At 38.1% G+C, this 14,353-nt stretch overlaps 1 protein-coding gene across 1 annotated transcript; it reads left to right on the top strand.

Moving 5' to 3' along the window:
- The first annotated feature begins 13,197 nt into the window (after positions 1–13,197).
- On the top strand, positions 13,198–14,105 carry LOC145631743 (uncharacterized). Its single transcript, XM_081683912.1, has 3 exons — positions 13,198–13,418; positions 13,478–13,628; positions 13,716–14,105. Exons 1-3 carry the CDS (start codon positions 13,198–13,200, stop codon positions 14,103–14,105), a joined length of 762 nt encoding a protein of 253 aa, XP_081540038.1.
- Positions 14,106–14,353: the final 248 nt, after the last annotated feature.

Below are 14,353 nucleotides of genomic sequence, written 5' to 3'. Positions count from 1 at the left end.
AACCCGATGATGAACAACCTTTCACCGTCACTATTGGTCGGGTTCAGTATTTAATCCCGAGAGTGCTTAAAAAATCGTATTGAATTAAATTCAATTTTTTGATAGTCCATGGATCAGTCTTGATGTTTGGTCAAAGCATAGATTTTTTAATTTCAACCCAAACCTTTTTTTATTTTATTATTTATTTTGGCCCAAACCTTTTATTTATTTTATTTTCTTTTTTTAGCCCAAATAATAATAAATCAGAAATGGCCCGAAATTATCAATCGGCACTTAAAATGCTACCCGAAATTAGGGTTAAAAATGAATTTAGACAAAAAAATTACCGCGTCACGGCAATAGTCCACCGTGTCACGAGAAACTGTCCCGTCTGACGGTGGGATTTCCCGTGACACGGGAAACCTGCTGTGACACAGGAGTTTCCGTGTCCGTTCCGCGGAAACCCTTCACGCGTTTTATTCCCCGTACCCTAAAATATTTCCCGCGTCACGGGAATTTTTCCTGTCTGACGGTGGGAATTCCCATGTCACAGTACACAGTGTCGTGTCGCGGTATACTTTTTTAGGGTTTTTTTTTTTTTTTTATCATTTTAGGGTTCCGTGTGTTCCCTCAGCACATTTTTTTTCTATAAATACCCCCTCATATCTGATGTACGGGGCAGGAATTAATTCACTATTTTTCACTCTTCTATGCTCTAGCCTAAACACTAGCCTACCCTTCTTCTTTCAAAATTCCTTCTTCAAGTACTCCAAGGAGTCCATACTTTACTCATGGTTCTGTCCTTAAGCTAAGGCGTGAAAGGTAGAACTGTTTGAGGGTTTGGCCCCAAATCAATTCTATTTAATTTAATTTAATTTAACTATTGTTTTATTATTATTTCCTTGAAGTTACTAACTCGTTTATTATTTTATAGTTGCAAGCAAACAGAATCAAAGAAAGAATTATGTTCCTTTTATTTCTATTATTTTTTCTAACGATTTTATATTGTTGGAATTATGGTTAAATTGCTTCCAATATTAATGTTTATTCTATTATTATTTATGATCATCATATTGCATGTTTAAAGGGAATATGTAATTGAAAATCACGCCTAATAAGATGATTTGGACAACCGGTTTAGGTTCCTTTTTAATCTTGTTTTTTAATTCAAGTGATCAAAAATATTTTAGAATTATGTGTTGCATTAATATTAAACCAATTTAGCTTAATAATAGATTGGAGCAAATTGAATCTTTGTTTGTATGCCTTTGAGATCGCAGGAATCACTTTTCACTATAAGAATCGAGTAGAGGCCAATACGGGCGAATGTGACTCCATAACTCACTTCGTACCATCATCCCCGATCCTCCTGTCGTGGTTCCAAACCATATGAAGTTAGTAATCTCATGGATTATGAATAGGGTGTAACCTTCACGGGTCAATCGTTGTTGCCTTTCGTTGTCCCTTTATCGTGGTTGCCTTTAATGATCCGTGAACGGTTTACAAGTTCCTTAAAAACTTGTTGGCGGCTCCCTACTTTCCTTGTCCATAATCGTATACGTCAATTCCCACTTCCTAAGAGTGCCAAGCATATTCACACATGCTTTTAACGTAGGCGCACTTCAAACGACGCCTACAATTTGGCGACTCCACTGGGGAGGATTCTTGGTTATTTATCTATTTGAGTAATTGGTATTTAATTAAGATGAGTGGATGAGACTTGAAAGATTCTTGAAAAATATTCCTGTGATTAATTTGGCATTGTTGCATAAGCAAAGACTTTTTAACATCGCATTTAGGTCTGTCCCATAGGAAAAATTGAATAACTTGATTGCGTACGAAGGAAAACAGGGCATCAGTCTGATTTTCTGACTGCCGTGCCATGGCAGAATCTGCCGTGTCACGGCAGTCGTAAAATCAGTCTGGTGGCTTGTTTTCTCTTCTCACAGTCAACTTCCTTCGATTTTTCTAAAAACGTGTGTGTTCTACATGCGTCTTAGCCCTGGGGGATTTAAGCTCTTTCAACCCAAAAACGCACATGGCAATAAGGGTTCATCCGAGTTATTAAATCTACCCAAACCATGGAGTCGAGTTCGATTTCATCACGAACTTGCGGAGCCGCCTGTTGGCATACACTCTCATGGGAGGCTGCCTTGCTAACGCGTCCAAACTCTTAACCATGGTACCCTATTGACCTTAGGTTGCGAACTATTCTTTGCATCATTGTGCCTACGTGTTTATGTTTGGTCGTTTTGATCCTAACGATCTTTCTTTGTCTATGGTGGATTATTTTATGACTAACGATTGCCAATGGACCGTACTCACTTAGTAATTAGCGCAAAAAAAAAAAAAAATTTCGTGCCACGTCAGCATCCACTGTGGCACGGGAAAGTTCACCGTGTCACGGCAATTTCCACCGTGCCACGGTGGATTTCCAAAAAAAAAAAAAATCCCCCGTGCCACGTCAGCATCCACCGTGTCACAGGAAAGTTCACCGTGTCACAGTGGATTTCCAGGAAAAAAAAAAAAAATTCCCGTGCCACGTCAGCATCCACCGTGTCACGGAAATTTCCACCGTGACACGGTGGATTTCCAGCACCAAAAAAAAAAATTCCCGTGCCACGTCAGTATCCATCGTGGCACGGGAAAGTTTAACATGGCACGGGAAAGTTCACCGTGTCACGGTAATTTCCACCGTGGCACGGTGGATTTTAAAAAAAAAAAAAAAACCCACCGCGTCACGGTAGCTTGTACCGTGACACGGTACAGTTTTCCTTGTCACGGTGCCCTTGAAATAAGTCCAGTCAGCTTTTTTTTTAAGTCTTCCGTGATAATTTGGTCCTCGCGTCAGTCATTTTGGTTATTGTTCACATGTCTAGCCATACGATCATACCACGAGTCTTATAACATCACTTAGTCACTCACGCGTCAAGTGTATTCCACACACTTTCTTTATGTTCCGACTCGAGTCGTGCACCAGGTCGTTTATGATCGTATACTAGGTTTATGCACCCTTTTTTTCATAATAAAAAAATGAGTGGAGTTTTCTCACCTGTTTTCAAATGTCTATTTTTTCCTTCCTTTCCTATCTTGAGCAATGAGTCAAACAATTAAGTGAATTATTTTATTCCACAGTACTTGGTCAAAGAACAAGGATAGATTAATACGGTTCAAGGATAGATTACCGCAACAATCTCTCAGATCTAATAGGCGTTCAAAGAGAACTTTGCCATCTCCACATTACTTATCACCTTTCAATGGCCACTAAAGAAGATATTGAGAACATCAACAAATCCATTGAGGCACTGTCTGCCATGATGCAAACCCTTACCACTAAGATCACTACCATAACAAGGTCACTGTTTCCACCCTTGACAAATTGAAGGAACAAATGAGTAAGATTTATGAGGATTTCACTTATGTGGAACGGCCTCCCACTCCTTTGGATGTGAAGGACAGACTCCCTGAAAAGTTCTCCACGGCTGATATTCTAAAGTTCAAGCCTACTAACAATCCAATATTCCAATTGAAGGCGTTCTCTGCAACCATGGCTCTTAAACGATTGGACGTAACACTCTTCCCTACGGTGTTCCTTCTCTCCTTAGAACATGCTTGCCAACAATGGTTTTATTCCCTAGATGCCAAGCATACTGCGACTTGGCAAGATGTCACCGACAGTTTCATGAATCGTTACAAGTGTAACACTCAGACTAAAACTTCTGAACATGAACTCTCCATTCTCAAACAAAAAGAGAATGAAGGCTTCACCGCTTACCTGAACAGGTTGAGGGAAACAACTTCACTCTTGGTAGATCCTCCCAAAGAAAGAGAGGTTGTTCGCCTCTTTATTCAAAATCTGATTCATAAATATGGGGAACATCTCAAATTTCTTCCACTGAACACTTTAGAAGCTATATACGACATCGGCATCAATATCGAGGATGAGCTAATAAAGACTGCTGGTAGTAACAATAATAACACTTGGAAAAACAAGAAGAACGACCATCCTTCTTCTTCGTCTTCTAAGCACGAAAATACTACCAACAATATAAGCCAAGTTGATCTCAATGAAGTGTTAGCTCTTAATACTCCATTGCCCAAGAAGAAAAGAACTTACACTCCTTTAGGAATGACTTATGATGCGGCCTTTGATCACCTTTACAGTCAAGGCTTGATCACACCTATTGGGCCATTTCCAGAGCCAAAACCTAAAGAAAGGAGCGCCAAATGGAATCCCAATGCCCATTGCAAGTACCATCAAGGAAAGGGCCACACTACGGAGCAATGTTGGAATTTGAAGGACGTCATTCAAGACTTGGTGGATGCAAACAAACTTCATGTCCCTCCAGGTGGCAAGAAGTAATGAACACAAGGCGCACAACAGATCCTTCGTGCAAGATTTCATGATTTCTTTCTTTATCATTTATCTCCATTCCCCCATTCATGTCTAGCATAGGTTTTCCATTTTGAATTTTTATACGTTTCATGTGTTTCGTTCACCTTTTCCATTAATAAAATGAGCAAATTTCCTTTACATCTCGATCATAGAATTTTTCATTCATTCATTCATTCTCAAAAAATTAAAAAAAAAAATCAATTACCGAACTAAACCCAAGGTACACCAATGACTTGAGGCACCTTTGCAACCCTGTCATTCCCTGTTAACCGTTCAATCACATTCCATTTCTTCATCAACCATTTTGAGCCTCGTCTAATGTTTGGCCTTCATTTCTTCAACCCACATTTACTTAACCCTGGGATTGGAAGATGTGTAATAGTATAACATTCAAAAAGCAAGTAGGAAAAAAAAAAGCAAGTAAAAAAAAAAAAGCAGCAAAGCAACAATAAAACAATGTCTAAAGGCAAGTGTTCCAATGTCTTTGATATGAAAACGTCTCAAATTGCGTCTCTCATCGAGTGCTCGGTACCGTGCCTGAGAAACATGAATGCTAAGTGAGTGATGGACCGCATGATCTGAGATTGCCTACATTGATTCAAAAGAATAAAAAATAAAAAATAAAATCAAAGCAAAAAAAAATGTTGAAAATAAACTTGCAAAATTCAAAATTTTAAAATTCACAATTACACATCTTAGGGGCTTCTCTCGGGTCTTGAGCCTTTTACCCCTTTCTTCCTTAAAACATCAACTTAACCACATTAAAACCCTTGAAAGACCTCTTTGAGATGTACATACACTTGTGCAAAGTTTGGTTAGAGCTACGTTCGGCCTGATTCCTAACGGATACGTAGGCAACCTCACCTTGAGGTGCGGCCACATTCATATTCATATCTATGCATGATCGAGTCAAAGAATATCCAATGCTTATCTCTATATCCCTACTCATTTAGCGCTAGACTTGGGGGCTTGAACCCACATCACATTTGCTTACCCAGCCTAAAGAGTCATCATCTTTGACTCTTCACACATATATTTCCATCACCATAACCTTTGTAGCCTCACCTTAGTATCACTTTAACACACTTCTTTCACACATACATATCCATATCATTTTTCCCTTAGGAACCCTTTATCATGAAATCTTGTTTCCCTACCGCGCATGCTTCATCATCTTTCAAGACAACATTCACCAGAAGAAACGTTGTATACTTTCTTAGCTTCTTAACTTGAGCAATGTTCATTGTTTCATGCATCGCATAATGTACTGAGTAACATTTCTATATCAATGATTTGTAATAATACAAAGAATATCGTTCTTAGCTCCTTGACCTAAGCAACGTTCATAATAACTTCATCTATATACGTGCTTAGCTTCCAGACCTAAGTGACGTTCAAGATCGCTTATTTACACCATATATGATGCATAGCTCCATGACTTAAGTTCATTCATCTATCGTGTCACATGATGTAATTGTCCTTAGCCTCCTGGCCTAAGAACATGAATCATGCATACATTATTTTCAGGACAAGCAATTCAATCCATACGATTCATTTCGTCTTGCTCAAGGAGGAAATTCAAAACTTCTTCCCTTTTTCGTTATTTTATTTTGGGGAAGTTCAAAAACTTTTTAAAATTTTTGATCGAGGGAAGTTTGAAAATAAAATTTCATTTTTCACGTCTTTCTTTTTCGGGAGAAAGTCGGTACCCTCCACTCGTCTCATGACAAAAATGATGGAAAATTTTTGCTTTTGCATTTTCGGTTTCTTGTTTCTGCACACACACACTCAAACTATATACACACAATCACAAGTCATACTCATGTCATGTCATGTCATGTCAAGTCAAAATTGGTCAAGTCAATCATAGTCTATACGAGTCCCCTGGCAAATTTTATTTTGCAGGTCTCATTAACAGCCCACGTCCAGGGACAAGCGAACCATCTACAACCCACGTCCAGGGATAAGCGGACCATTTACAACCAGCCCACGTCCGGGGACAAGCGGACCATATACAGCCCACGTCCGGGGAAAAGCGGACTATTTACAGCCCACGTCCAGGGACAAGCGAACCATCTACAACCCACGTTTAGGGACAAGTAAACCATTTACATCCCACGTCCGGGGACAAGCGGACCACCATCATTTCAGGGCGCAAGGTTCTCGATACACAGAGACTTGCAATCTCATCATATGTCGACTTTCCTCAAGCATGTAAAGTATTATCCGGTGGATTTCTTCAAGCATAGAAAACCGCCAAATTCATATGTTGGCTTTCCTCAAGCATGGAAAGTATTATCTGGTAGATTTCTTCAGGCTTAGAAAGTTACCAAATTCATCAGTCGGCTTTCCTCAGGCATGGAAAGCGTTTCAACAAACGTCATCCGGTGGATTCCTTCAAGCATAGAAAGCTGCCAATCTCATTTGTCACCGATACACTAGTGCCAGATCCGTATTCTATCCTTTTACTCTTTTATCTGTGGAATTAACATTTTTCTGCAGGTATCTGTGTATACAGAGTGCTTTAGGATCGCAGAACGTCTTAAATCATTCTCCGTCCCTATCGGCTACTTTGACTATCGTTTTTGAAACTGACGTTTCTACAAACTCAGTCAAAGTGGGGGCTTCTGTAGACACCTAAAAATTTCTCCTAAAAACCAAACCCGATGATGAACAACCTTTCACCGTCATTATTGGTCGGGTTCAGTATTTAATCCCGAGAGTGCTTAAAAAATCGTATTGAATGAAATTCAATTTTTTGATAGTCCATGGATCAGTCTTGATGTTTGGTCAAAGCATAGATTTTTTAATTTCAACCCAAACCTTTTTTTATTTTATTGTTTTATTATTTATTTTTGCCCAAACCTTTTATTTATTTTATTTACTTATTTTCTTTTTTTAGCCCAAATAATAATAAATCAGAAATGACCCGAAATTATCAATCGACACTTAAAATGCTGAACGAAATTAGGGTTAAAAATGATTTTAGACGGAAAAACGGACAAAAAATTCCCGCGTCACGGCAATAGTCCACCGTGTCACGAGAAACTGTCCCGTCTAACGGCGGGATTTCCCGTGACACGGGAAACCTGCTGTAACACGGGAGTTTCCGTGTCCGTTCCGCGTAAACCCTTCACGCGTTTTATTCCCCGTACCCTAAAATATTTCCCGCGTCACGGGAATTTTTCTCGTCTGACGGTGGGAATTCCCGTGTCACGGTACACAGTGCCGTGTCGCGGTATACCTTTTTAGTGTTTTTATCATTTTAGGGTTCCGTGTGTTCCCTCAACACATTTTTTCTATAAATACCCCCTCATATCTTATGTACGAGGCAGGAATTAATTCTCTATTTTTCTTTCTTCTATACTCTAGCATAAACACTAGCCTACCCTTCTTCTTTCAAAATTCCTTCTTCAAGTACTCCAAGGAGTTCATACTTTACTCGTGGTTCTGTCCTTAAGCCAAGGAGTGAAAGGTAGAACTGTTTGAGGGTTTAGCCCCAAATCAATTCTATTTAATTTAATTTAATTTAATTATTTTTTTAGTATTATTTCCTTGAAGTTACTAATTCGTTTATTATTTTTTAGTTGCAAGCAAACAGAATCAAAGTAAGAATTATGTTCCTTTTATTTCTATTATTTTTCTAACGATTTTATATTGTTGGAATTATGGTTAAATTGCTTCCAATATTAATGTTTATTCTATTATTATTTATGATCATCATATTGCATGTTTAAAGGGAATATGTAATTGAAAATCACGCCTGATAAGATAATTTGGACAACCTGTTTAGGTTCCTTTTTAATCTTGTTGTTTAATTCAAGTGATCACAAATATTTTAGAATTATGTGTTGCATTAATATTAAACCAATTTAGCTTAATAATAGATTGGAGCAAATTAAATCTCTGTTTGTATGCCTTTGAGATCGCAGGAATCACTTTTCACTATAAGAATCGAGTAGAGGCCAATACGGGCGAATGTGACTCCATGACTCACTTCGTACCATCATCCCCGATCCTCCTTTCATGGTTCTGAACCATATGGAGTTAGTAATATCATGGATAATGAATGGGGTGTAACCTTCACGGGTCAATAGTTGTTGCCTTTCGTTGTCTCTTTATCGTGGTTGCCTTTAATGATTCGTGAACGGTTTACAAGTTCCTTAAAAACTTGTTGGCGGCTCCCTACTTTCCTTGTCCATAATTGTTTACGTCATTTCCCACTTCCTAATATTGCCAAGCATATTAACACATGCTTTTAACGTAGGCGAACTTCAAACGACGCCTACAGCTACGGAAGCTTGTGTCTAACTTCTAGTTGTGCATAGTTTGCAGTTTGTAAATATAACTAATAGAGAAAGATTAGTTTTACCACTTTGTATATAGCTAATCTACTCTAATCTAATATTATCTAATGTATGAACCTATTATGCATATTTACGTATTTGTATATTATATTATTATTTTATGTGCCAGGTTTGCCTAACAGGTCACTTGTGCAGGTTATATATATAAAACGACAAAAGTGTTCATATATTTGTTATTGAAAAAACAGGATTTTCCTATGGCTGTTGGCCATAGGAAATTTCTGATGGTTTAAAGCCGTTGGAATATTGAATATTTTCCGATGGCTGAAAACCATAGGCAATTTCCTATGGCTTAAAAACCATCGGAAAATACAGGATTTTCCTACGGTTTAAGCCATAGGAAATTTACGATGGCTTAAAACCATTGGAAATTTCCTATGGCTTAAACCGTAGGAAAATGCTGTATTTTCTGATGGTTTTTAAGCCATAGGAAATTTCCTATGGTTTTAAGCCATCGGAAATAAGAGAAATCCGTTGGCTTAAAAACCATCGGAAAATCCATCGGAAATATGATTTACGACGATTTTTCCATCGGAAAAGTAGGATTTTCCGACAAAGGAATTTCCGACAGACATTTTCCGATGGAAAACCGTCGGAAATCATATTTCCGATGGATATCGAGGTATTTCCGATGGAAGAAAACCATCGGAAATTAGCCATTTTCTTGTAGTGAAGCAATCCACCTTGGAAGCTTGCCAATGCTATGTGACAATGCTTTTAGGAAAATATTGCCATAATTGACAATCCGTGTCTTGGAACATTTGCCAAAAAAGAGTCGATCGACAATCCACTTCGGGAAAATTTGCCACTTGCTAAAATGAATGACAATCCACGTTGAGGAACTTTTGCCAAAATTTATGATGAGTAGAGTCCTACGACAATCCTTTGGGAAATTTTGCCATAGGGAACTGGGTGTATGACAATTCAATCTCGGAAAACTTGTCGTAGATCCATGAATGTATGACAATTTGAACTTGGAAAAACTTGCCAAACAAAGAAGGAGCACGACAATCCACGCTTGGAAACTTTTCCAGGGATGACAATCCAATCTTGAAAAATTGTCGTTTGAAGAAGATGCGCGACAATCCATATTTTGGAAATATTGTCAGTTGGACATGACAATCCAATCTTGGAAAAATTGTCGTATAAGTGAAGCGCTTGCTTTTGAACCGATGCCTTGGTGTTTGTAATGAGCCAATGCTTAGGCGCTTAAGCTAAGTGAGACACTTTTTTGTCAAGTAAATCACTTACTACGATTGTAATCGAGCCGACTACTAACCATGTCAATTTTCTTATAGGGGCTAACTGGCGTACCAAGGAACACGAAATTGCTTTATGAGGTCAAAATAACCATTATGAGATGCTTCGAGCTCTGTCGCTACCGAAGTATCACTGGTGCCAAGAATTGGCTCTATCGCCAAACACTGGGATCTAGCGCCAAGCGCTGAACTTTGTCACCAAATGACAGATGTTGTCGCCAGGCGACAACCTTGTCATCTGTCGCTGGAGTCGGGTCTTCCCTATTCTGCTCTTGTTGCTGCTATTACTTGGTTTTGCTTTGAACTTTGAGCTTGGTTGTTTCCTTTCAACCAAATCCGCTCAAATCTTTTGTAAATTAAAGCTCTTCATCTCTAATATACTGATCTATGTAACTCCTCTTATCTTGGAGGAATCTCCTATGTCATATTTGCGGTTTTTTTCAAAAAAATCTGGGAATGTCCTCGCTTGCTAGGATGCACCTGCATTTATATCTTTGACTACAGGACTTGGCTTATCTTTCTTTAGGGTTGACCTAAGACTTAGTGTTGACTCAATGTGATAACACGACATGACTCAATGTGTACATGACTCGTGTGTGCATTGTAATGTGATCGTGCGACTCGAAAAATGCAAAAAGGCAAAAAATTTTCGTCATTTTTGTGGAGGGTACCGACTTTCTCTCGAAAAAGAAAGACACGAAAAAGAATCGAAGTGAAGTTTTTTGAAGATGCATGTTGAATGAGCTTAATCCGTTAACGTTGTCTCTCAAAGTACAATGATTGTAACATCTTAGACTATCCTAGTTGACTCGATAATGAAAGTATTTAGGTAACTTAGGCACGGAGGCTAAGCACTTCATACTTCGTGATGCAATGAAGATTGATGAGCGATTATGACATGACAAGGCATGCTTCAGCGTTATGTTAAGATTTCATGACAAAGGGTTCCTAAGGGAAAGTATATTTGGTCATGTATTTGTGGGGTGTGTGAAAGTGACACTAAAGTTAGGCCGCAAGGGCTAAGTGTATGGGAAAATATTATTTCAAGAAGAGTCAAATGATGGTGACTCTTTAGGCTAGGTAAGCTAATGATAGATGTAAGGATCAGGCCCCCAAGTCTAGCTCTAAGTAGATAGGGATGGGCATTGGAGATCCCTTGATATGACCATGATGTGTGAATGTGAATGTGAATATGAATGCATGTTTATTACGGCCACACCTCGATGTGAGGTTGCCTACGTATCCATTAGGAATCAGGCCGAACGTAGCTCTAGCCGAACCTCGCACAAGTGTGTGTATACCTCAAAAAGGTCTTTTTAAGGGTTGTAACGTGGTTAGGCTAAAGGTTGAAGAAGAAGGGGATAAAAGGCTCAAGACCATAGATAAGCCCCCAAGGTGTGCAACTTTGCTTTTGGAATATTTGTATTTTCATGCTTGAGGTTTAGCTCTCTTTTTTTTTGCGTTATTTTTATTTTGCTCTCTTCTTTTTTTTTGCTTTTGCATTTTTTTATTTTGAACCTTTTTGATAAGTGTGGGCAATCTCGATCATGCGGTCTATCACTCACTTGGCATTCATCTTTCTCAGGCACGGTACTGAGCACTCGATAAGAGACGGAATCTGAGACGTGTTCATATCGAAGACATATTCATGTCAAAGACATTCGAACACTTGCCCTTTTGTACACTTTTATTTATTTTTATTATTTTTTACTTTTTGCTATTTTAATCTTTTAAAGTCACTCAAGCTTTTTATGAAATTGAAAATTGCATAAGTTGCACACAATCCCATCCCAAAGTTAGGTAAATATGGGTTGAAAAATGAAGAGTCTATCGTTAGACGAGGCTCAAAGTGGTTTGCCAACAAAGGATTGCATATTTGAAGGGTGAAAGGTGATATGATGCGTGTAGACACCCATTTGTGTCTCCCCAAAACCAAACCCAGTGATGAATACCTTTCATGTCATTTGATTATCGAACAAAGTGAAAGTGTAAAAAGTCTATGGTTGAGGAAGTTTTTATTAAAATATCTCTTCTTTCCGTTTTTGAAAATATTTATTTTTTTACTCTATTTTTGAAAAACATGCATTCCAGTTTAGTTTGGTCCATGATATGAGTCCAATAATAGTGTAGTTGGATGGGGCTTGAAAATACCTTTCCAACGATATATTATAAGCCCAATTCCAATGAATAATGGGGAAGTTATGGCAAAAATACTAAACTGGGCTCGAACCGGATCTTACCTACGGCCCAATGATCATGTGGAGGGTCCAAAGGTCTAATCCTATTCCTAAACTAATTAGGATTAATTAGAAGCATCTATAAGTTTTTAAAAGATCTTAATTATCCTTTTTGAAAAGACAAGACTAAAGAATTTGAGTTAAATAAAAACTTTCCTTTTATAAAAACTTTCCTTTTCTTAAATCCTAATTCTATTCGAATTTAAAGATGTTCAAAGACAGTCAAATATTATTTTCGTTCCTCATAATCTTTATCCAAATTTTATATAGTTGGATATATCTTGAAATTATCTTTCCAATGATATATTATAATATTAAATCCGAGTTTTAACGAAAAAAGATATGAATGAGATATGAAACTATATCCAAAACTGACACCGTCCTACTATTTTGGCCATATTTTTTTTTATTTACAAAATATTTTAATCCGATTCAAATTGGGTTAGAAAGTATACTTCAAGAGCTTTCCAACAACATATTATATGCCTTATTTGGACTTCTGGATCAAAAGATATGATAAAAACAAAATCTGCAAAAACTGTTGTCCATCGAGTTTTATGTCGATTCGAATTCGGATTCTTTTCTTATTCTTCGACCCTCTTTTTTCTCTATAAATAGAGGTCATATCTCCCCTTTTTCAATCATCAACTATCATCAAGAATTTCTTGATTCTCTCTCCCTCTTTCTAGCTTAGCCTTTTACAAAAACAATTCCTCATACATTAGCACTAGACACACCTAGCCAAGTTCGAAGTTGCTTTCGCCCTAGACGTGAAAGGTTTGATATTTCTGAGGGTTTGGTCCCAAATCTCTATTTCAATTATTTAATTTAATTGTTTGATTTTATTATTTTCCTTGAATTTACTAACGTGTGTATTTTGTTATTAGAAAGAGATACGAGGCATCCAAGTAAGTGCTTTAATTGTTTGCATTGTTGACTATGATGCCATAGTAGACAAAATGCTTAATAAGATTCAATGCTGGAGTAGTAGGAATTTGTCTTATGTTGCTAGAACAGTTCTGGTTAATGTTGTTCTTATGAGCTTGCACACTTATTGGGCTCAGTGTTTGTTGCTCCCTAAGACTGTGATGCTCAGAATTGTGCAACTTTGCAGAGCTTTCTTATGGGATGGGAAGGCTGTTCTGAGTAGAGCTCCTCCCCTGGCCTGGGCCGGGATTGGGTTTGCAGACCTAAAAATGCTGGTGGTCTGGGAGTTAAAAATTGTTTGTTGTGGAACAGGGCAGCTATTGGCAGCTATGTTTGGAAGATTGCCAAGAATACTGAGTTCTTGTGGGTAAAATGGGTGCATTCAGTTTACCTTAAAGGGCAAGATTGGTGGCATTATACTCCTAAGAGAAGTGCTGGGTGGGGGTGGAAATTGATGTGTAAGGTAAAGGAGGAGCTAAAATAAGGGTTTACTAGTAATATGTGGCTCAGCAAGCAATACAAAATTGTTGATTGTTATAAGTGGTTGCAGGGAAATATGGATAAGGTTCCCTGGAGCAAATGGGTTTGGAACAAGTTTAATGTTCCCAAACATTCTTTTATAATTTGGCTGGCAATGTTGGGGAGGCTCAAAACTAGGGACAAGCTTGCAAGGTTTGGGGTCTGTTCTGATGATCTATGCCTTCTTTGTGGTGATGAGACTGAAACTGTTGCCCATTTGTTTTTTGCTTGTAAGTACAGTAAGAGATGCTTGATTGGTGTGTGCAATTGGCTAGGCATTGGGTTGCAACATAATAGTATTGGTGAGGCCTGGAAGTGCTGGGAGAAGTTGGGGAAAAACAAGATTCAGAGCAGCTTTTATCTTGCCACTTTGAGTGCTGCTATTTACAACATATGGCTAGCTAGAAATCATGTGTTCTAGCAGCATGCTGTTATTCACCCTGAGGTGCTGGTAAAGGCAATCAGAAGAGAAGCTAGTGGAAGAGCTCAGCAGCTTATTGATGTTAGATGGAAGACAGAAGACTGTAAATGGTTGTTTCAGCTCAGACATATGCTGTAACTGTTGTTTAGTATCTTTTGTGGTGTTTTTGTGTTGATAGATTTTTGTATGGTTTTGTTTGTGTTTTGTTTCCTGAGTTCTGCTCCTCCTGAGCCCTTCTTAGAAGGTAG

The sequence above is a fragment of the Chenopodium album genome, chromosome 1 (assembly GCF_948465745.1).
Source record: "Chenopodium album chromosome 1, dcCheAlbu1.1, whole genome shotgun sequence".
Taxonomy (NCBI): Eukaryota; Viridiplantae; Streptophyta; class Magnoliopsida; order Caryophyllales; family Amaranthaceae; genus Chenopodium; species Chenopodium album.
This window is presented reverse-complemented; position numbering and strand designations above follow the sequence as displayed.